The sequence below is a fragment of the Gopherus evgoodei genome, unplaced genomic scaffold (genome assembly GCF_007399415.2).
Source record: "Gopherus evgoodei ecotype Sinaloan lineage unplaced genomic scaffold, rGopEvg1_v1.p scaffold_31_arrow_ctg1, whole genome shotgun sequence".
Classification (NCBI taxonomy): Eukaryota; Metazoa; Chordata; order Testudines; family Testudinidae; genus Gopherus; species Gopherus evgoodei.
The window spans coordinates 6,287,380-6,309,927 of record NW_022059983.1 but is presented as its reverse complement, the minus strand read 5'-3'; the positions used below and the strand labels follow the sequence as shown (position 1 = coordinate 6,309,927).

At 49.8% G+C, this 22,548-nt stretch overlaps 1 protein-coding gene across 1 annotated transcript; it reads left to right on the top strand.

The window, feature by feature from the left end:
- The first annotated feature begins 634 nt into the window (after nucleotides 1–634).
- Nucleotides 635–4,691, top strand: LOC115640432 (phospholipase A2 inhibitor subunit gamma B-like). Its single transcript, XM_030543168.1, has 3 exons — nucleotides 635–702; nucleotides 2,089–2,312; nucleotides 4,425–4,691. Exons 1-3 carry the CDS (start codon nucleotides 635–637, stop codon nucleotides 4,556–4,558), a joined length of 426 nt encoding a protein of 141 aa, XP_030399028.1. The 3' UTR covers nucleotides 4,559–4,691.
- Nucleotides 4,692–22,548: the final 17,857 nt, after the last annotated feature.

The window sequence follows — 22,548 nt, the reverse complement described above, 5'->3', positions numbered from 1 at the left end:
CGGCAGGCTGCAGTCACACCACACACTCAGGGTGCAGCTCGCACACGGGAGGCTGTTTGTGAGCGATCCAAGGGGAGCTATTTCCACAGGGCATTGGAAGGCACCCAAGCGTGCAGGGCAGGGGTACCGTTAGCTGTGGTAAATTGCTCTGGATGTACCCTGGGGATGTCACAGCGCTGTGGGGAGGGGGCAGCACTGGCGAAAGGAATAGAAATCTATCGACTCTGCCAAAGACCAGTGTGGGGATTTTTAAGTTTCTATCTCACGTCAGAGCGTACAGCTGAGCCTGTCTATAAAAGGAGGAGAGAGAGACACAGACAATGGAGAGATTGTACATTTTTTACTATTCAAAAAGGTCACCTTCTGCTCCACTCCAGGCAAACATTACCCGGCCTGAAGCCCCATAAAGATCATTTGATCTAACAATCACTAGATCCCACTCCCCTCCCAAAGCCGGGAATAGAACCCAGGAGTCCGGGCTCCCAGCCCCAACCCCCATAAGGATTAGGGTTGCCAACCCTCCAGGATTGTCCTGCAGTCCCCAGAAATTAAAGATTAAACTTTAATTATAGATTGTGTCATGTAATGACACCTCCAGGAATACGTCCAAGTAAAACTGGCAGCCCCAATAAGGATGGAAATGAAGGCGGAAGCCAGCATGCCAGTGGGGCAGCTAAAGGAGAGAAACAGCAGTGGGGCTGGGTCAGTTGCACCAAGTGGAAACACGGTTACGCCCCAGTTCTCTTCCCAATATGTGCAAACAGATTCCTGTCTGGGGTGCGACAGCCACCTGTTGCCTTACGGGAGATCCAAATCTCGCTGACTCCTGGGTAAAGTCCTGGACCCCTTCAGCTGAGAGCAGGGGAATCAGCTCACCCCCCTCCCCCCTTCCCAGACAACACGGGACATAACAGAGCAGGGAGGCGGCTGAGCCCCCTGCTGAAAGAGGGGAAACTGAGGTAGTTGCAGAGCACTGGCAATGCTGTGACACTCTCCTTTGGGAGGGGGAAGTTTCCCAGTGCAGTGCACAGCAGTGGGGAGATGGGGAGGGGGAGAGGACAGAGGTAGCTGCTGCCAGTAGGGAGGGGGAATTTCTCCCTTCAGTCTATGGCTGCCTGATGGTCTGTGGCAAAGTGAGTGACCCCAAGCAGGTTGAGGCAGTACCACTGCTATGTGGTGTGGGGAGCAAAACCCCACCTCAGTGGGGTGGAAGGGTCAGTACAATTCCTCCGCCCCTAGGGAGTCCGGGGTGATGATGCAGGCGCCCCAGGCCCTGATCTTGGGGAAGGGGGACACATAAATTTGGTTCTGGAGGAGGGTTGAAGATTTGCCCTTGTCTGGAGCCCGGAACCCCTTGGCTGTTAAAATTAGTTTATGATTGGGAGGAGCTTTGCAGAAAGCCAAAGGTTGTTGCAAGCTATCACTTTAAGAGTGAGTGGGTGAAGGAAGTTGGCTGATCTACAGGGAAGTATGGGACCAGAGGCACTCTGGGAAGAACCAGCCTAGAACAAGGTGAGTGAGTTAACATCTCTGCCCAGGAGAGCAGCCTGCTTTGTCTCCCTCTGTTTAGGGAGCAGCCTGCTTTGTCTTTGTTTTTTCGTTCTTATGTGTTATTATTCTGGAGTGTCAGAAGTAAAATTGTGTTACACTGAAACCTTCCAGCAGGAGTGTTTGATATTTGTATCGACCTTCTCTGTGTGGGTGCCACAAAGGTGGGTCAGAGGTGTGACGACCCTAGAACTTTGGCAAATGGCTCTGAGGTTCCACCTGACGACTGGCTGATGCATGTGCAATCTCTCTTCTGATCTCATTTCAGCCCGTCTGTGATAAATCCCCCAGCCACAGATTTGGCTGCATCAGAGACACCAGTGTTGATCTACTGCATCCCCAGCACTATGAAGGCTTCTTTCTCTGTCTGCATCCTCATTGCTCTCCTGGATAGAGGTGGGTAGGTTCTTTTCCTATGAGTCCCATGTTCTGACTTCTCCAATAAACAAGGACTCTTTTGAAAGAGGATCTTCCGCTAGAGTCACAAGACTCTAGGAAATGGGTTTCTGTCTGATCACCAGCCGGGGTCTGTCATTGTAGCTGCATCGCTGTCAAGGGGGCCAGATCCCCAATTGGTGTGGATCAGACCCAGAGGAAGGTGAGGGAGGGACAAATCCAGGTGGCTTATGTTCTCTCTCCGCCTCCAGGGGCCTGTCTGCAGTGTGAGGTTTGCTCTGGACCAGGAGCCAGCTGCACGGGTGACCTTCAGACCTGCGCTGTTGGGGCAGACACTTGTAGCATCTCTCTGAGTGAATCCACATTGGGTAGGTGAGATGGATCTTAACCAATCTGGGCCAGGGAACAGGTTGGGGACCCAGGACGCCTGGGTTCTATCCTAGTCCCAGCTCTGCGAAGGGAGTAGGGTGGGTGGGTCTGAGCAGCGGTTAAGGAGCCAGGACGCCTGGGTTCTATGCCAGACCCTGTGGCTAGCTCCCCAATGGGGCCTTTGGCTCAGCATTGTGATGACGAACCCCTAGTGGTCTCCATGGACCATGAGTCAGGGACCCAGGCTGCCGCCATGATGCTTGGGGAGAGGGAGGCGCCTGAGGATGGGATCCACAACAGCTGGAACACCAAGAGGGCGCCCGCCCAAGCCAGCCAATAGGAAATGCTGAGGAGAGGGGTGTGGCCCAAGCCTCCTCCCCTGAGTGTTCAGCATCTAAGTCTGGGCTGCATGGAGGTGCCCAGATGTGCTTGGGATCCACAGCTGGGAACTCCTTGCCGGGAGTCCAGCATCTAAACCAGGTGAGTCCTTCCTTGCAAATGACAGCAGAGGAGGAGGGGCTGCCCTGAGACCTCAGCAGCTGGGGTGCTCAGCTGAGACATGGAAGAACCAGCTTCAAATGCCCCCCCTTCCACTGGACTATGGAGCGGGTCTCCCTGGAGCCCTCTTCTTGCAGCCACTCCATTCAGGTTAAATATTTCTGCTTGGCAGAATCTGAGTTTTACCTCGTTCTCATTTTGACAATGTTGATTTTGAAGCATTTTTTAATCCATTGAAATTTTCACAGTTGCAGGAAATGATGGCCAGTGGGCGGGGTGGGTTCAGACAATAATGATTTTATGGCAATAGATAATGGAATTTAAAAAGGCAAAACTTTCTAACCTTTAAACCACCAATTCTCAACATCACATATCCAATTATACCAAGGAAATAGCCTTCAGTCCAACTCTGACGCTCTCAAGCAGCATTTCTGCTACTTGGCCAATCTGTACATTTCAAGCATCATTGATGGGAATATTGGATTGGTTTGTGGGTGTTTGGTGAAATCAACTTTTACCAACATGTACGGAGAAAAACTGACTCTGCCAAGCCTATAAACACTGGGACGTGAACAGGACCCTGACTGCGCCACACACTGGGTTGCGCTCTGAGCATTGGACTGTTGGGCATAAGGCAGGGGGAGGGGCATGACAAATAGCACCTCCTGCGGCTGTGTTTTGTCGGGGGCTCAACCATGTGGCCCATCTCAGAGGCTGTCCACTGGATCGGGTCCCAGAGCTGAGATAGGCAGGGGAACGCCTACTGTGAGGTCTCACCAGGGCTTAGCCATGAGCTGAGTGCTGGATGTAAGGATTTAGGCAGCTGTGTGGTTACCCACCATGATAAATTCTGGGATTTAAGGAATTCAGGCTCCTACAGGGTCAGGCAGCAGCTGAAGTCGGAGCTTGGGGATCGAAATGTTGGATTTCGGTGTCTAAGGTGGAAGTTAGGTGCCTACATTGCTTTGTGGGACCCTGTTATTTATTTCCCTCTGCTGTGAAAACTGACATTTATTCCTGTCCTTTGTGTTCTGTCTTTTACCCAGTTACTGATCCATGAGAGACCATCCCTCTTATCCCATGACAGCTCACTTTGTTTAAGAGCCTTTGGTGAGGGACCTGGTCAAAGGCTTTCTGAAAGTCCAAATACACTATGTCCACTGGATCTCCCTTGTCCACATGCTTGGTGATCCCCTCAGAGAATTCTAGTAGATTGGTGAGGCGTGATTTCCCCTTACAAAAGCCATGTTGACCCTTCCCCAGCATATTATCTGATTCTGTACTTTATACTTTCAATCAGTTTTCCTGGTACTGATGTTAGAAGCCTGTAATTACCAGGATAGCCTGTGGAGTTCTTTTTAAAAATTGGCATCACATTATCTATCCTCCAGTCATCTGGTCCAGAGATTGGTTTAAGTGACAGGTTATAAACTACAAGAAATAGCTCTGCAATTTCCTATTTGTGTTTCTTCAGAATTTCTTTTCCCCCCCTCTGTGCCTCAGTTTTCCGAAGAGCAGAGTGAGGATAATGTCCCATGGCGGCTGTTGTGCAGAGGGCAGCTATGGGGTGGGAGTGGAAGGGGAATAAATCTCCTTCTTCTCCTCACGTGCAGCGGGAATGAAGCAACAGATCATTATCAAGGGCTGTGCAACATCCAACCATTGCACCGCTGGCCCCGTCACTATGAACTTTGGGAACGGAGTGGCAATAAGGTCGAGCATCGCGTGTTGCATGGGAGACGCCTGATGAACAACCACAGTTACAGGTACGTCTCCCCATCTCCACCTCTCCTCCCCATCCCCTGCACCTCCTGCTGCCTGGAAGCTGCCTCATGTTAACTTCCTGAGCCTGGTCCTCCTGCCCTGCGGGGGGCGCCCCATGGAATAACACTGAGTCCCTGGCAGGGTGGAGTTTAGTGGGCGGGGCTCTAGGCTGCCCCCAGATGTGAATAGCTGGCCCCACCCAGGGCGGGGTCCAGGGGTCCCAGCTGCAAACTCCTCCCCCACCCCTGCTGCCCCCGGCATCCCCGGAGCTACAGCTCCCCCTGCAGGGGGCACCCAGGGCTGAGCTGTGCAGCCCCCAGCTGCTCCCCCTGCCCCGACGCCTCCTGGGGCTCGTGCCCCGAGCTGACTGCGTTTGCTCCACTTCTTCCCAGTGCCCCCGGCTGACCCCAAACCCAACGGCTGGCGTTGCCCAGCCTGCATCTCTGTATTGTATGCTCATTGCAATGAAGAGACCATACAGTGTACTGGGTCAGATACCCAATGCATCGAGGTTGCCGGGACCGTAACATTTGGTAACTTCCATTCATTTACTTTGCGTTTATTTTTCCTTTGTTGTTTATTTCGGTCACAGTTCAGGGCAAGTTTGTGTTCCCCCACCGTGATCTCAAGGGCACCAGCTCTAAGCTTCTGGCTCCTCGACTCTCACTTCCCTTGAGTGGACATCCACTTGTCTCTCCTTGCTGACTGGGGGGTTCTTTAAGGCTGCACAGACCCCTGCTGACACTGTGATAGCCCCAGCAAGCCAGACTGCCTAAGGGGCCAGCGTGTGCGCTACGCAGCCTCCGCAGGGGGGTTGAACAACGTCATAGCCCACGGCTGTGAGCTACCCCACAGCGCGTCCTAAGCCAGCACCCTTACTGTGAAGGAGAGAGTGTTATGGAGAAACCACAGATTGAAAACAATGACAGAACCTGCAGGCTGGAAAGGTCACCTCAAATCCAGAATTGGGGTCTGCTAGGGTCAGCCCACACAGCTTGGTTTTCATTCTTGTTACAAGTTGATAATAGTCTCAACACTAGAGCCCTGATGACTAGCTCAGTCGTTCCTTTGTACAACTGAGACCTTTGTTCTTAGCCTTGTGTCCCAGGGGATCAGCAGACAAAGGCGCCTCTCCTCATGATGTAGCTTTGCAAGGCTGGTTTTGGAGTAACCGGGCTTGGGGAATTTGCTTTCTTCCTAGAGATGCCTCAGGGAAACCACTTACCACTTGTTGTTGCCAGAGTCCAACCCTGGCTGGCACATTGTTCAGTACAGGCCTCCAGACCCCCAGGTCTCACATCTGTTCCCAATTCCTGCTCTAGGAGAGGATGCTGTGGTGGGCTCTGCTGGGTAAAGATACTGGCTGGAGATCAGAAACCAGGGTCCTCTTCCCAGCGCCACTTCTTGTGTGACCTGGAGCCAGTGTCTTTCCCTCTCTTTGCCTCCGTTTCCCCTCCCACCTTTTGCCTATTTAGAGTTTAATCTGTACACTCTTTGTGGTAGGGACTGGCTTAGTATTGGGAGCCCCAGGGGTGCCAGGCGCTGCACAGACTCTGAACCGAGATCAGAGACCTCTGTTGTGCCAGGCATTGAACAACTTCATAGTGACAGTCCTTGACCCAAAGAGCTTTCGAGCTAAGCAGGCAAAAGAAGGTGCATTCTCCTTGTTTTACAGTGGGAGAAACTGAGGCACAGCATGATGAGGTGGCTTACACCAGGTCACACAGGAAGGCTGGGGTTGAGCGGGGAATTGAACTTAACTTTGTGGAGTCCCATCATGGTGCCTTAATTCCCCATTAAAACCTCTTATAATCCCACTACTGCCACCAGACTGAGCTGCTGCTTTGCTAGATGAACAGTGGGGGTATTAAGGTCCTGATCCAGGCTGGGTATCGTCAGTGGGCTCTATATCACTGCCAATCACTTGCTCTAGGACACACCGTGAGTTTGTATCAGAGGAGAGGAGAAGGGGGAGGCCACCCAGGGCCGAACAGGCTGGGGGAGCAGAGCAGATGGGGAGATGGAGCCTGGGGGGGGACTAGGCAGGGCTCTGAGGAGCAGAGCTGAGGAGGGGAGGGCCTTGTCCTAGTCCAGCTTGAGGAGTGGAGCTACACCTCTCACACCAGTCACCTGCTTCCCCCTCCCACCCCCCAGGTGGGACTTCCACAGTGACCACCATGAAGGGCTGCGCCAGTGAGACAGCTTGTGCCCGCTTTAAAGGGATTTCGGGGACCCTCGAAGGAGTCAGTGCAGCTCTATCTGTGGTCAAATGCAAAGCACCCGGCCCAGCTCCGGGACCAGTCGGGCTCCTCATCCCAGCCCTCGCTGGGCTCCTGCTGCAGAAGCTCCCCGTCTGATCTCCATGCCATGAAAGGGCACGTCGCACTCAACACCACCCCGGCAGCCTGCTTCTGCCCCTCTCTGCAGCCAGGGGCCCTGGGCTCCCGAATGGATTCGCTTCCCCTTTATATTGTTGTGTTCAATAAAACAAACTGGAGACCTCATTCTTTGGAGGGGTTTTTTAAATCTCTTTCGATGAACAAAATTTTAATTCTAGTGGGTAGGGCCGTGTAGAAGCTGCTTCCTCTTAAAGTGACCCCTAGCGGTGAAATTAGGGGGCACAGGCCAGGAGCTAAAATTCTTAATGGAGACGCTTCTTTTGTGTGTAGGGTTGGCTGAATGTGATTTTTTTTTTATAATTTTGAGGGATAATATAAAAAATATTTTTAAATATTTTCATCAATTTAAATTTTCACAGTTGCGGGAAATGATCTGGGGGCAGCAATCATTATTTAATGATTGTAAATGCTGAGACTGAAGAAGTTAAATTTTGATAACGGTTAAAACACAAATTGTCACCATCACCTGTCAAAATATACAAAGAAAATAGCCTAAAATCAAACTCCAATACGTTTTCAAGAAACATTTGTTTTACCATGCCTATCGGAAAAATTTGTTATCAGTGCAAATATCTTATTTCTTTGTTTGGGAGTTGTCATAACTATAAAGGGAAGGGTGACAGCCCTCCTGTGTACAATACTGTAAAATCCCTCCTGGCCAGAGACACCAAAATCCTTTTACCAGTAAAGGGTTAAGAAGCTCAGGTAACCTGGCTGGAACCTGACCCAAAGGACCAATAAGGGGACAAGATACTTTCAAATCTTGGTAGGGGGAGGCTTTTGTTTGTGATCTTTGTTTCTGGGGGTGATTCACTCTTGGGATTAAGAGGGATCAGACATCAATCCAAGCTCTCCAAATCTTTCTGCACCAGTCTCTCATATTTCAAACTTGTTAGTAACAGCCAGGCCAGGCGGGTTAGGTTTAACTTTGTTTTCTCAACTTGTAAAGGTTCCTTTTTGCTAAGACGATTTACCTCTGTTTGCTGTAACTGTGAACCCAAGGCTAGAGGGGGTTCCTCTGGGATCTATGAATCTGATTACCCTGTAAAGTTATTTCCATCCTGATTTTACAGAGATGATTTTTACTTTTCTTTCTTTAATTAAAAGCCTTCTTTTTAAGAACCTGATTGATTTTTCCTTGTTTTAAGATCCAAGTGGATTGGATCTGGACTCACCAGGAATTGGTGGGGGAAAGGAGGGCGGGATGGTTAAATTCTCCTTGTGTTAAGATCCAAGGGGTTGGATCAGTGTTCACCAGGAGCTTGGTGAAGAAATCTCTCAAGACTATCCAGGGAAGGGAGTTAGTATTTGGGAGTGGTGGCAGCAAAACCAGATCTAAGCTGGTAGTTAACCTTAGAGGTGTTCATGCAGGTCCCCACATCTGTACCCTAAAGTTCAGAGTGGGAAAGGAACCTTGACATGGTGGCAGAGCGGTGGCATAATTTTAAACCAAAAGCCAGCAAGATTTTTTTTCTTCTTTCTAGCTGCTTAGAAAGCAGCCGGAAGGCAGAGGTGTTAAGTTTTTTTTAACAAGGGTCTTTGTTAAGAGCAGGTTTCAAGCTGTGAGCAAGCAGCCAGCAAAAGGCATTTACAAGCTGAATTGTTGTTGTTTTTTTCTTTCTCCCTCATATATAGCTAGTTAGAAAGTCTCTGTTAATTAAGCAGCCCTGAGCTGAGTGCATCCCAGTTTCAGTGAACTGCAGAGGGGTGTGGCCCAGCACAGGAAAGCAGGAAAATGACTGCCAGTGAAGTAACTAACAAACTAGAACTGGCTAGACTGGAAGCAACAGAGAAAGAAAACAAACATAAGAGACGGATAGAACTAAAACTATTAGAAATTAATGCAGAAAAAGCCAGGGAGGAAACTGCCCACAAGAGAGCTATGGAGGAGAAAGAAAAAGAGATGGAGGAGAGGGAAAGAGAGAGAAAGCATGAACTGGAGTTAGCAAGGGCCAAGCAGGATTTACCAGCCAACCCTAGCAACCCCTCTCCAGGTACCGCTTCACATCCCAGAAAATTCCCCACCTACAAGGCAGGCGACGATTCCGAGGTCTTCTTAGAAAATTTCGAAAGGGTCTGCCATGGGTGCAGCATTTCTACAGACCAGTACATGGTAGAGCTGAGGCCGCAGCTCAATGGACCCTTAGCAGAGGAGGCAGCTGAAATGCCTAAAGAACACATGAACAGTTATGAACTTTTTAAAAACAAGGCCAGAATCAGAATGGGGCAGACACCCGAGCATGCCCGTCGGCAGTTCAGAGCCCTAAAGTGGAAACCAAATGTGTTATTTACCTGACACGCCTACCACATTGGAAAGAATTGGGATGCCTGGATATCAGGAGTAAGTGCTAAATCTCTGGAAGATCTGTCCTTCCTAATGCAAATGGAGCAGTTCTTAGAGGGGGTTCCTGAGGAAATAGAAAGGTACATCCTAGACGGGAAGCCCAAAACTGTAACCAAGGCCGGGGAGATTGGAGCCAAATGGGTGGAAGTGGCAGAAAAGAAAAAAACTACTAGCAGTTGGAGCGAATATCAGAGGGGGCAAACCGAAACCAAACCCTATCACCGGGGGCAACCCAAGGCCCCACCTACAACCCAAGGAAAGCCCCAGACACCTTATTGTCCCACCTCACCAGTCTCCAGCAACCCACCTCAGCCCAGTGACCAGTCAGCTGGGCGATGTTTTAAATGTAATAAGCTGGGGCATGTGAAGGCCAACTGCCCCAAGAACCCCAACCCACTGAAGTTCATTATGCTAGAGTCACACCCAAGGTCCTCAGGCCCAGATGCCTCCCAGGTACCCTCAGAGGGAAGGGAAATTGTGAATGTGGGTGGAAAGAAGGTTATTGCGTGGGGGGACACTGGAGCACAAGTGTCAGCTATCCACCAATCCTTAGTGGACCCCAAATTCATCAACCCAGAGGCCCAAGTGACGATTCACCCATTCATGTCAAAATCTTTAAACTTACCTACAGCTCAGTTGCCTGTCCAGTACAAGGGCTGGTCAGGAATGTGGACTTTTGCAGTCTATGATAATTATCCCATCCTCATGCTGCTGGGGGAAGATTTGGCCAACCATGTGAAGCTAACCAGGAGGGTGGGAATGGTCACCCGCAGCCAGGCTAAGCAAGCTTCCACACCCATCCCTGTTCCTGAGCCATCCACTAGGGCCCCGTCTGTGTTACCAGAGACCCAGACAGAGGTGGTGGAACTGGATCCCCTGCTAACGACTGCAACAGCTGTAGTGGATCCAATCCCAGAGACCCAGCCAAAGCCAGTCCCAGAACCGGAACTGGCAAAGCAACCAGCACCAGAACCATTGCCAGCACTGAGTCCAGTGCTTGCCAACCCATCTACAACTCCAATACCAGAGGGCACCAGCGAGCCTGAACCGGCAGAAGCAGCAGACAACCCTACCCAAGAGGCTCAGCCAGAGCCTGAAATACCACATAGTGCACCAGCGGAGGGCGGCTCACCAGCAACGGAAACAACCCCATCACCTACATCGCTTCCAGAGGGACCAAGCCCAAGTCCACAGTCTAAGAAAGAACTGGTGTCTCCAGCTTCAAGGGAAGAGTTCCGGACTGAGCAAGAAGCAGATGACAGCCTTCAGAAAGCTTGGGTGGCGGCACGGAGCACCCCATCATCTCTCAGCTCTTCTAATCGATCCCGGTTTGTTGTAAAACAAGGACTTCTATACAAGGAGACTCTTTCTGGTGGACACCAGGAAGACTGACATCCTCAAAGACAGTTGATAGTTCCAACTAAGTACCGGGTCAAGCTCTTGAGCTTATCCCATGATCATTCCAGTGGCCATTCCGGGGTGAACAAAACCAAAGACCAGTTGGGGAAGTCCTTCCACTGGGAGGGAATGGGCAAGGACTTTGCTAATTATGTCCAGTCTTGTGAGGTGTGCCAACAAGTGGGAAAGCCCCAAGACCAGGTCAAAGCCCCTCTCCATCCACTCCCCATAACTGAGGTCCCGTTTCAGAGAGTAGTTGTGGATATTCTGGGTCCTTTCCCAAAGAAGACACCCAGAGGAAGGCAGTATATACTGACTTTCATGGATTTTGCTACCCGACAGCCGGAAGCAGTAGCTCCAAGCAACACCAGGGCTAAAAGTGTGTGCCAGGCATTAGCAGACATTTTTGCCAGGGTAGGTTGGCCCTCCGACATCCTTACAGATTCAGGAACTAAATTCCTGGCAGGGACCATGAAAGATCTGTGGGAAGCTCATGGGGTGAATCACTTGGTGGCCACCCCTTACCACCATCAAACCAATGGCCTGGTGGAGAGGTTTAATGGAACTTTGGGGGCCGTGATCCGTAAATTCGTAAATGAACACTCCAATGATTGGGACTGTAAAGGCGCACAGCCAGGGCTCGACCTTCCCTGGGGAGGAGGGGAGCCACACCGGCCTCGATACGCGTCATCTGCGTCAGCCCCTTTCTTCAGGGCTGAGTGATGCTGCACAATCGATCAGGACCCGGCCTTCTGCTATAGGATGGGGCAATAAACACAGAGTTATAGAGGCCCAGACCCTCCTGGCTCAGGGCTGAGCAACAATAGTTCAGGCAGCTCGAGCCCTTTGGGGCAGGACCGAGCAGTGGCACAGGTAAAGGGGCCCAGGCCCTTGGTTTGGGCGGGGCACCAAACACACAGTTACAAAGGCTCTGACCCTCGTGGCTCAGGGTTGAGCAGTCAATTAATAGACTTGATGGCCTCTTTAGGCCGGGGAAAGGGGGATTCTGCCACCCGGGTATGGGTGGCAAGGGGAGCGCAGGCCCACCCACTCCACTGCGTCCCAGCCCGGGGCCCTAATAGCGGCTGTCACCGCTAAGGGTCAGCGGGGTTCCTGACCGCAACACAGTGACAGGATACAGGTGACTCTGCAGCCTGGCTACGGTCGGCTGCCCCCGGGCTACTTCCCCCTCCGGGCCTACCCGGTCCGTGGTGTCCACTCCGGCGAGGTCCAGCCACATAGGTTCCTCCCGGCTGGAGTTGGGTGGTAGATCCGGCAGCACCTCTGGGAAGTCTGGCCAGGCCCGCTCCGGGGGCTCCTCGGGGTAACAGCAGGGACGGGGCGGCTCCGGCAGCTCCTCGTAGCGGGCGCGGGGGAGCTCTGGCCAGTCAGGGCAACGGCCCTGGGCCTCAGCAGCTTCCCAGTCACGAGCACCCTCTGGCAGGTCTGCTCCCGACAGCGGCTGGGGCTCAACTGAGTGCCGCTGGTCGGCTTTTATACTTCTGGGTCGCCTCCTGGTCCTCTGAGGGGCGGGTCCAGTGCTCTGTGCCCCCGCCCCTTCCGGCGTCTGGCGGGGCTCGACCCTCCCTGGGGAGGAGAGGAGCCACACCGCCTCGCTACGGGGACCTAGTGTTGCAGCAGTTGCTTTTTGCCTACAGGGCTGTACCACATCCCAGTTTAGGGTTTTCACCATTTGAGCTTGTGTATGGCCACGAGGTTAAGGGGCCATTACAGTTGGTGAAGCAGCAATGGGAGGGGTTCACGCCTACCCCAGGAACTAACATTCTAGACTTTGTAAGCAACCTACAAAGCACCCTCCGACACTCGTTAGCCCTTGCTAAAGGAAACCTAAAGGATGCTCAGGAAGAGCAAAAGGCCTGGTATGATAAACATTCCAGAAAATGGTCCATCAAAATAGGAGACCAAGTCATGGTCTTAAAGGTGCTCCAGGCCCATAAAACTGAGGCACATCACCTCATTGATTTGATGGCTGAATGCCAGACTGACTCATCTCCGGAAAGCATTGATATGTGCAGTGCAATAATACCAGTTGACAGGGCAGAGAGGTTGTCAGTTGTTTTCTGACAAGTCAGGGAAGACACACTTGCTAACTCATAAGATTATTACAAAAGGCCCACCGCCATCTCCCAGCAGACTCGGCAGGGCCACTGGCAAGGTGCGGGAACAAATTGGTGCAGAAATACAAAGCATGTTAGATCTAGGAGTAATTAAAGAGTCTGACAGCACCTGGGCATCACCTGTGGTCTTGGTCCCTACCAAAGACAACACTGTGCAGTTTAAGTTGATTATAGAAGACTCAGTGCCGTCACAGCCAGATGTGTATCTAACTCCTAGAACTGATGATCTTCTGGACATTTTAAGCAAAGCTAAATATCTGAGTTCTTTTGATTTAACTCCCAGTCATTGGCAGATTCCTTTAGGCAAGGATGCACAGATAAAGTCTGCTTTCATCACCATATGGGTCTCTAGGAGTTCACAATTTTACCATTTGGGTTAATTAATGCAAAAGCCACCTTCCAGAGACTGGTTTCAGAGTAGCAGCCGTGTTAATCTGTATCCGCAAAAAGAACAGGAGTGCTTGTGGCACCTTAGAGACTAACACATTTATTTCAGCATGAGCTTTTGAAAGCTTATGCTCAAATAAATGTGTTAGTCTCTAAGGTGCCACAAGCACTCCTGTTCTTCCAGCGATTGGTCAACCAGGTGTTAAATGGTTTGCAGAGCTATCAAAGGGTGTATGTGGCACTTGGCTGATCACAAAAACCTCAGGGAATTGTGTTGTCAAAACTCAAGGAGGCAGGCCTGATCATAAAAGCCTCTAAGGGTAAAATGGAAGCAGCCAGAATTCCTGATTTGGGACACTGGGTAAGGGCAGGTCAGATACCCCTTGATCCCTTAAAAATCCAAGCCATTGTAAATTGGCCTGTACCCCAAACTAAAAAACAGGTCCAATTTTTGTTAGGTCTAGTAAACTGTAAGAGAAGGTTTGTGTGTGGATTCCGTGACATTGTGTCTGCAATCACAGATCTATGTAAAAAAGACTAAAACTAACAAAGTCATTTGGACAAAGCTTTCCAGGAAGCTGCTGAAGCATGTGGTGAGAAAATCTGGCCTTGAATCTAATGTAGCTTGTTAAATTAATCATTGGTAGATGTTTTATCTTCCTTTTTCCTGTACTCATTTCTGACTTCTATACCTATTATTTGTACTGGCGTAAAATCTACCTCTCTGTAGTTAGTCAACTCAGTTTATTGTTTACATAAGCTGGTGTGTTTGAAATGAAGTGTCTGGGAAACTCCATTTGGGCTGACAAGATTGTGCACGTATCAGTTCTAGTAATAAAATGACGGACTTGATATCAGCCTGTGTTGTCCGGGAGAGGGCTGGGCAGCACAGGACATATGTTTCTATATAAGAATCTGGAACTGGGGGTGTGTTGGCGTCGCTGTGCAATATAACCAAGGCTGAGGAGAGCCAAAGTGTAACCCAGGTGTGGCCGGCAGGCTGCAGTCACACCACACAGGGTGCAGCTCGCATGTGAGAGGCTGTTTGTGAGTGGCCCGGGGGGAGCTATTTCCGCAGGGCATTGGAAGGCACCCAAGGGTGCAGGGCAGGGGTACCATTAGCTGTGGTACATTGCTCTGGATGTACCCTGGGGATGTCACAGCGCTGTGGGGAGGGGGCAGCACTGGTGACAGGAATAGAAATGTATCGACTGCCGAAGACGAATATGGGGATTTTAAAGTTTCTATCTCATGTCAGAGTGTACAGCTGAGCATAGGCATCCTTGAGTGCTCTGGGGTTGGAACACCCACAAAAAAAATAGTGGGTGCTCAGAACTCACTGGCAGCCCCCCTGAACAGCTCCTCCCCCTTAGAACCACCTGGCCACCAGTGGGCCCCATCAGTCAGAACCTCCCACTCCCTCCCAGCACATTCCACCTGCGGCTCTCAGCTGTTCGGGCATGCAGGAGGTACTGGCAGGAAGGGAGAAGAGCAGGGCAGAGGGCGGAATAGGGCGTGGTGGGGGTGCCAGCATGGGCGATGGGGTGGATCGCAGGTCAAGCATGTTCCAGGAACTCAGGAAGTTGACACCTCTGCACCTGAGCCAGTCTATAAAAGGAGGAGAGAGAGATACATACCCACAACGCAGAGATTGTACATCTTTTTCCTGTTCACAGAGCTCTCCTTCTGCGCCACCTCAGGTAAACGTTACCCAGCCTGACACTCCTAAGGAGCGTTTGGTAAGTGACATCCCTCTGGGCTATGGATGCTTTAACCATGAGACCTCACTCCCACCCTAAGTTAGGGAGAGAGCCCAGGATTCTTGGCTCCCAGCCCCCCCCCACTCTAACCACTAACCCCACTGCCTTCCCAGAGCCAGGGCTAGAACCCAGAAGTGTTGGCTCCCAGCACTGCTGGCTCTAACCTCTAGACCCCACTCTCCTCCCTGAGCTGGGTATAGAACCCAGGAGTCCTTGGTCCCATCCCCATCGCCATAAGGATGCAAAGGAAGGTGAGAGCCAGCATGCCAGTGGGGTAGCTAAAGGAGAGACACAGCGGTGGGGGTGGGTCAGTCGTATCAAGAGGAAACACTGTTATGCCCCAGTTCTCTTCCCAGTGCGTGCAAACAGATGCCTGTCTGGGGTGCGACTGCCACTTGCTGCCATACAGGAGATCAGAGTCTCACTGACTGAAGTCTAAACTCCTGGACTCCTTTAGCCGGGAGCAGGGAAATCAGCTCTTCCCCCTCCACCCTTCCCAGACAACATGAGACATAATGGGGGGGGGAGGGAGAGGGGCTGAGCCTCCTGTGGAAAGTGGGGAAACTGAGGCCGCTGCAGAGCACTGGCAATGCTGAGACACTTGCTAAGGGTGGGAAGTGCCCAAGCGCAGAAACGGCAGTGATAGCTGCTGCCTCCAGGAGGGAGGGGGAATTTCTCACTCTCCCCATGACTATGGTTCCTGACGGTCTGCAGCAACGTGAATGATCCCAAGTGGGTGGGGGACATTCCACTGCTGTGTGGTGTGGGGAGCAAAATTCCACCTCTGTAGGAGGGAGGGGTCAGTACAATTCCCCCCCCATACCCACCCCCAGGTAACCTGGGGTGATGGTGCAAGGCCCCGGGCCCTGATCACCGGGGAGGTGGCACAGAACGAAACTTCGCTTCAGTGGAGGTTCAAAGGTTGATCTGTGCCCAGGCCCTGGATCCCTTGGCTGTTAATAGTAGTGTGTGGCTGAGAGTGACCTTGTAGGGAGCAGGGGGTTGTGTATCGAGGTCTGTTTGGGTTGCCAGCTGTCACTTTAAGAGTGGGTGGGTCGAGGGAGTGGGGTTGGCTGATCTACAGGAAAGTGTGGGACCAGAGGCAATCCAGAAAGAACCAGCAAGAAGGATTTGGGTGCACGGCTGTTAGCTGGGGTCTTTCAGAACATCGACTTTGACATACTCTTGGGAAATGACAGTGTCTCTTTAAGACTGGATCCAGACCCTGCATCAGTAACAGACAAAGATCTGAATCCAGAGAGCGAGAAGGCCGAGAATATAGGAGCCAGTGAGCATATGAATGGCCTGGCTTGCAGGGCGGAGGGAATATTCCCCCTTCCCCTCCAGCTAGTAGCATAAAAGAAAACCTGCTAAGATTGAGTTATCCTTCGGTCTGTAACCAGAACCCTAGATTTCTGTCTATGAGAGCAGTATGCTTTGTCTCCCTCTGTTTAGGGACCAGCCTGTTTTGTCTCTGCTTTTTGGATCTTATGTGTTATCGTTCTGAAATCTGAGAAGTAAAATTGCATTACGTTGCCACTGTCCAGCAGGAGTATTTGATATTTGTATCCACATTCTCCGTGTGGGTGCCAGGAACATACCAGCCAAAACAGGTCAAAGTTGTGGCTACCCCAGAACAGTGGCAAATGGCACTGAGGTTACACCCACAATGTCAACTGACTCATGCACATGCAGTCTCTCTTCTGATCTCATTTCAGCCCATCTGTGATAAACCCCCAGCTGGAGATTTGACTGAATCAGAGACCCCAGCATCATCTACTGCTTCCCCATCACCATGAAGTCGTCTCTTGCCATCTGTGTCCTCGCTGCTCTCCTGGTAGTGGGTGAGTGGGGCTCTATTTCTACTGGGTCTGATGTTCTGACTTCTCCAATGTCACAAAAGCCCAGTGCAGCCTGTCCTATAAAGTTGCTTATGAAAGTAACTGAAAAGCAGCAACAGCAGAATAACAGAGGCCAGGTCTGAATGAAAACAGCCCCTGAGGAGATGCCTGGAAGTCCCCAGTTCCCGTGGCGATGAGTGAACCAATTCTGGAACTGGGAGGCAATGGTTGGAGTTGGAATCCCTGAAAATGTGCCCAGCCTGGTTACATTCCCCAGCTGGCCAATGAACGAGGAGATTTTGGAAAGAGGATCTTCCACTGCGAGTTTGCCTGGAAAGAACCAGATTTGAATCTGAATAACAAGAGTGCAAGACACTAGGAACTGGATTTCTGTCTGTTCCCCCGCTGGGGTCCCTTAGGGGGTTATTCCTTCACCCTCTCACTTCCCTGGTCCTTCTCACGTGAACAGACAGCAGCAATACCTGACGTCCAAAGGCGTAAACAATTTGATGTTTATTGGGGTGAACTTCCAGCAAGCATGACTCCAGTTTCCTTCCTTAGTGTCCCCCTTCCCAGCTCTGACACCACAGAGCCTCACCTGTGTCCCTGTTCCTGCTCCTGTTCCCATCCCCCCCTTAGCAAAACATGATCCCAATTCCCCCACCCCCAGTCCCTGTTCCCATTCCCCCCTTACTTCCTGACTGACTACAGACTATATAGTAAAACTTGAGTTCTATTCAGCTAGACCTTAACCAGTCATTTTACTGATATTTAACAAACCAATCCTAACATACTGTAACATGGTTATTTAACCAATTATATCCCACCACCTTCATTGGTTTACACCCAACAAAATTAATTATACAGCAGACAGAAACAATCACAGAACCAGACAGAGATTATACAGACAGACAATAGGGAAGTGGAGACTACAGTGATAGAACAACACAGAAATGAGGATTTCACACCCCAGCTATTGCTAAGTGAGTTCTTGCCAGACAGGATGCTACCAAACTAAGTTTCCTTTTACATCTTCTAGGTTCTTCCCTTTCTCTGGAGGTGACAGGAATATCAGAACAGGACTGTATTCCTAACAGCCCAATAGCACCTTATTTCAGTGTGACGGGTTTGGGATGTGAGGATGTGACCGTTCGCTTCCCAGCGTATGGCTGCTCCCACTGCTTAGCCAAAGGCCTTAGCCTAAGAACCAGGCCTCAGACTGTCACAGTAAGAGAAGGCCCTTACACAGACAAACAGTGATTTTGATTCTTTCTTTTATACCTCTATAACTAGCTACGTGATAAGAATACACCTTACACAGAATAGGTGGCTCCTAGTGTAAGTCCAAAGGTGCAAACAGTTTGATGTTTATTGGAGTGAACTTCCAGCAAGCATGACTCCAGTTTCCCTCCTAGTGTCCCCCAAACCATTTCTATTTGTAGCACGGTTTTTGACAAGCTAGAGAGACACGTCTCCTAACAACCTTGCCTTATCTCTAGCTTGGACACTGCATTTTAATCCTGTTGCGTGTAAAGGTGGCTGTGCTGGGACATTAACAAAAATACATCTTGCTGTGACAGTTTTCTGATCCACATATGCCGAATGTTGAGTTGTCCCGGTCCGAGGCATTGTGGGACAGACCAGTGGACAGCACTGTGGAAAGACATAATATAATTCCATTAACATAACTGCCCTTCTGCTGGGTCTAACAAAATATTAATATGGTATGCCGTATGTCTAACATGTATGGATTAGCTAACATTAACCTGCATGGTTCTATGATTATTATTAAATATTTACTTTAATAAAGATTTAATATTATTTTACCAAAGTGATCTATGAAGCAGAGGTAAGAGCATTTACCTGAGACTTATACTGTTTCAGCAAACTACAGAAGTGGCAATACATAATTAAAACAATTCAAGTGATCATTCCTTAAACTGGAGTAGGCATTAGTGTAGTTTGACTCACAGTGTTACACACACGTGAAATAACACAGAAATTTGGAGTTGTGGCATCACGAGCAAGCTTCCCATGCTCAAAAATCGTATAATTAGTTATCAGAGAGTCCTGCCAGTTTATTCCGTAGTCAGTGGCTTGACCACACTTTGGTTCATTATGAAATTTAGCCCAAAAAGCAAATAACCAATGGCGGTTAGGTTTATTGCTCTGAGCCAATAAGGAAACAGGGAAAAGGTTCAATACGATCCCGGCCATTGGGATGCCATCCTGTACGGCATTGTCACATTCACCTTATAAAGAAGGGGATTTCCCAAGTTCCATCCCTGTAGCTTTCTACTTATACTCATCCTGTTTACAGGTGCAAGGTACAGTGTACTTCGTGCTAACCTAGAATTAACCCATCTGCTTTCTCCCTTGTTTTCTGGGTACCACGGAGTCCCCCTCATCTCTCTGTTCCCTGCACCTGCACTGCAGCTGGCGCCCCCTAGGTCTGCACAGGGGTAGAACAATCTATGTCTTGTCCTCTTCCTATGGGCCACTCTGGTGCAGGCCTGTGAGAACAACGCCCGACTCGCTGCTATGGGAAAATACTTCTCCGTCCTAATCCTGGCAGGTCGCCTGTCTCCTTCAGCCCAAGCGAACTTCAGCTGATGCACGGTGCTGTGGGACACTTAGCAAACGAGAACAGATTATAGTAAAGGTGGAGGCCAGTTTAGGCTACACAGCTGCTATAATATTTGTGCTTAGCGCTATTTGTGCATAATGCATACTAATCTGCATATATAAATATGGTACCTAAAATACATATTATTAATATGAGATCTACATTTGTTTATCGCTATAGCTATATCTGTGCTAACCAGCATATACTAGTTAACAGGACTGTCCCTGCATAGGTCACCCTTACTAGTAGTCCTCACCACTTTCTAAGCTTTATAAGGCTGGCATCAGGACCAGCCGACTTCTCTGTCGCACAGACCTGGTCCTGGCCATAGTCATGACACACTGGAGTTAGGATGTCAAAACCATTTACACTGACACATCTTGCTGTCCCTCAGTGGTAGAAGAAACCACATGTGGTGCCCTCCATGTCTGTGTTGCTGAAAGACCAACCCCTTATTGCTGGACTATCTGGGCCCTACATTATTCACCTGCATTCCAGGCTTCAGAGAGCTTCTGCAACTCTGACTTAAAGTCATTCCCAGCCTCCTCCACATTCAGATCCTCGACTTCTTTGGGCCAGTCCATGTCCCTAACTAATTCCCTTCAGGTTTTGAAAGTTTACCCTTTTGAAATCACAGGCCCTCATGCAGGGGTGAAAGGCCGGCATGGTAAAAAGTGGCCGCCATTACCGGCCCGTATGCAGCCAACATTAAAGCACTGCCGCATCAAAGGACCCTGCTTAGTGTTGCCGCGGCAGCGCTTTAACGTCATTGCCCCTTTTGCCCTCCCCCAGGCCACCAACAGGAAGGGGCAGCTGCCCTGGGGCTGGCAATTTAAAAGGGCCCGGGGCTCCTGGCCACCACCGCTGCTACCTCAGCAGCAGCAGCCAGAGCCCCGGACTGTTTAAATCGCCGCCAGAGCCCTGGCAGGTGCAGGCCAAATAGTGCGGATGGGCTGGCTGGGGGAGTCAGACCCTCATCCCTGCCCCTTCCGGGCGCCCATACCAGTAAGTGGTTAATATTACTTTCACCCCTGTCCTCATGGCAGCCCTGTGTTTGTTTATCCTGCCATTTACTCTGAACTGAATTAGCTGCTCACTCAAAGCAAGGCTGGGGATGTTTTTCTACATTTCTTTTATAGAGTTCTGTGTTGTAATTGAAATCAAAGTGTATATTATTTTTGTTACAAATCTTAGCATTGTAAAAATGATTTTAAAAAATTTTATTTTTCATTTCACTTCATATAAGTACTGTCGTGCAGTCTGTGTGTTGTGAAAGTGCAGCTTACAAATGTAGATTTTTTTTTGGTTACATAACTGCCCTCGAACCCAAAAGAACCTAAAACTTCAGAGCCTACAAGTCCACTCAATCCATGGGGATGAACATCAAGAAGCTGATTAGTCTTAGTTCGACCCCTAGTGCTCATATTAGGCAGCACAGGCCAGAAGCTACAACGCACAGGGTCAGTGCGGGTCCATCAGCCACAGTCAAGATCCTTCTTTTATAGTCATCACAGCCAAGTCCTGCCCCTACTGCCCCCGGCAGCGCCCCCTACAGCAGGTCCACCCAAATTACAGGCCACTTTGGAAACTTGTTAGCCAAGGTCTGCGAGATTTTGTTGCCGAGCTGGGAGCCACAAAAGCCCTGATCCAAAACTTAAGGCCACGCTTTAACTCTTAAGCATGAGATCAGAATTTTTAAGGTCAGGCTTGACAAAGCCCTGGCTGGGATGATTTAGTTGGGAATTGGTCCTGCTTTGAGCAGGGGGTTGGACTAGACGCCTCCTGAGGTCCCTTCCAACCCTGATATTCTATGATTCCTCTTTGGGTTAAGCCATGTGCTTAAAGTTAAGCACCACGCTTAAGCGCTTCACTGAATTAGGGCCTGTGGCAGCAGGACCCGCATGTCGGCTGTGAACACCTGCATCCCTGCAGAATTCAGGGGATTTCTCAGGGACACAAGGCCTTGATCATCCCCACCCAGTCCCTCGAAGCAACCAGAGCAGATGTGGGGAGAGGGATGTACCCCAGAGCCAGATGGAGAGAAGTGGAGAAGCAGATGAAATATATGAATCTGGGAGGCACAGGCGGGAATTTCTGCCCTGGGAAATATCCTCAGGCCATCTGTAACCAGCTGCTGGCAAAATAAAGCCACAGGTAGAAAAAATCAGAGCCAGTTCTATCAAAAAAATTGACAAAGAAAATTGGATGAAAAATTTTCTTTTTTCCCCCTTCAATTTTCTATTTTTTTTTAAAAAAAGAAAAACCTCAATTCTTGGAGGGATATATCCTTCTTTCTCCTCCATTTCCCCTCCCTTCTTCTCAGATGGAGATTGGGTGAGGGGGGGAGATGGGGGAGAGACATGGAAAAATGTCAGTTGTGAGCATTTTTGAAAGTGGGAAACTCTTTGTTTCAGACTCTTCGTGAAAACTACTGAAGAAACAGAACAAACAAAACCCTTCCCTTTATGAAATTCTCTTGAAAATTCTCACCAAAAATAGTTACTTGTTTTCAACCAGGTTTAGCGACCGTGATTCCAAACCAGCAAATACTGAGCTTAAGTACCTACCTTCACTGCCACGAGACATCCCATCGATGATTGCGGGAAGCAAGGGGAAAAACTGGTAAATTTTTTTGAAATAATTCCATTTTTGTAATAAAAATTGTTTAGGAAAAAATGTCGTCCCTTCCTCCATTTCTGTCCCATCCCCCTCCCCTTTTTCAGCCACAAACTGGGGGAAACAAGAAAAAAAAAGGATTTTTTAACCCCACAATTTTTAATCCCAAAATTTCAAATTAAAGCGCTCATGCAAAATGTCAAAGAAAGTGTCCCTCCTTGAGACTTGTACAACTATTTCATGAGAAATACTTACAAATTTCGAACCTTGTCTGCTAGGTTAAATGGTGCTAACACCAAGTTCTTGTGTCGCAGTGTTCGTGAGTAGATCCTGAAGCGCTTGAGAAAGGGAGAGAAGTATCGTTATCACCGTTTTATAGCTAGGGAAACTGAGGCACAGAACAGTGATGGGAGTCACCCAAGATCAGCCAGCAGGCCAGTGCCAGAGGTGGGCTGGGGCTCAGT

Coding starts and splice junctions, on each gene's coding strand:
- LOC115640432 (XM_030543168.1), top strand. CDS start 635: ATGGAAATGAAGGCGGAAGCCAGCATGCCAGTGGGGCAGCTAAAGGAG. Junction 703..2,088: donor AGAAACAGCAGTGGGGCTGG/GTCAGTTGCACC, acceptor CTGTCATTGTAG/CTGCATCGCTGTCAAGGGGG. Junction 2,313..4,424: donor TCTGAGTGAATCCACATTGG/GTAGGTGAGATG, acceptor CCTCACGTGCAG/CGGGAATGAAGCAACAGATC.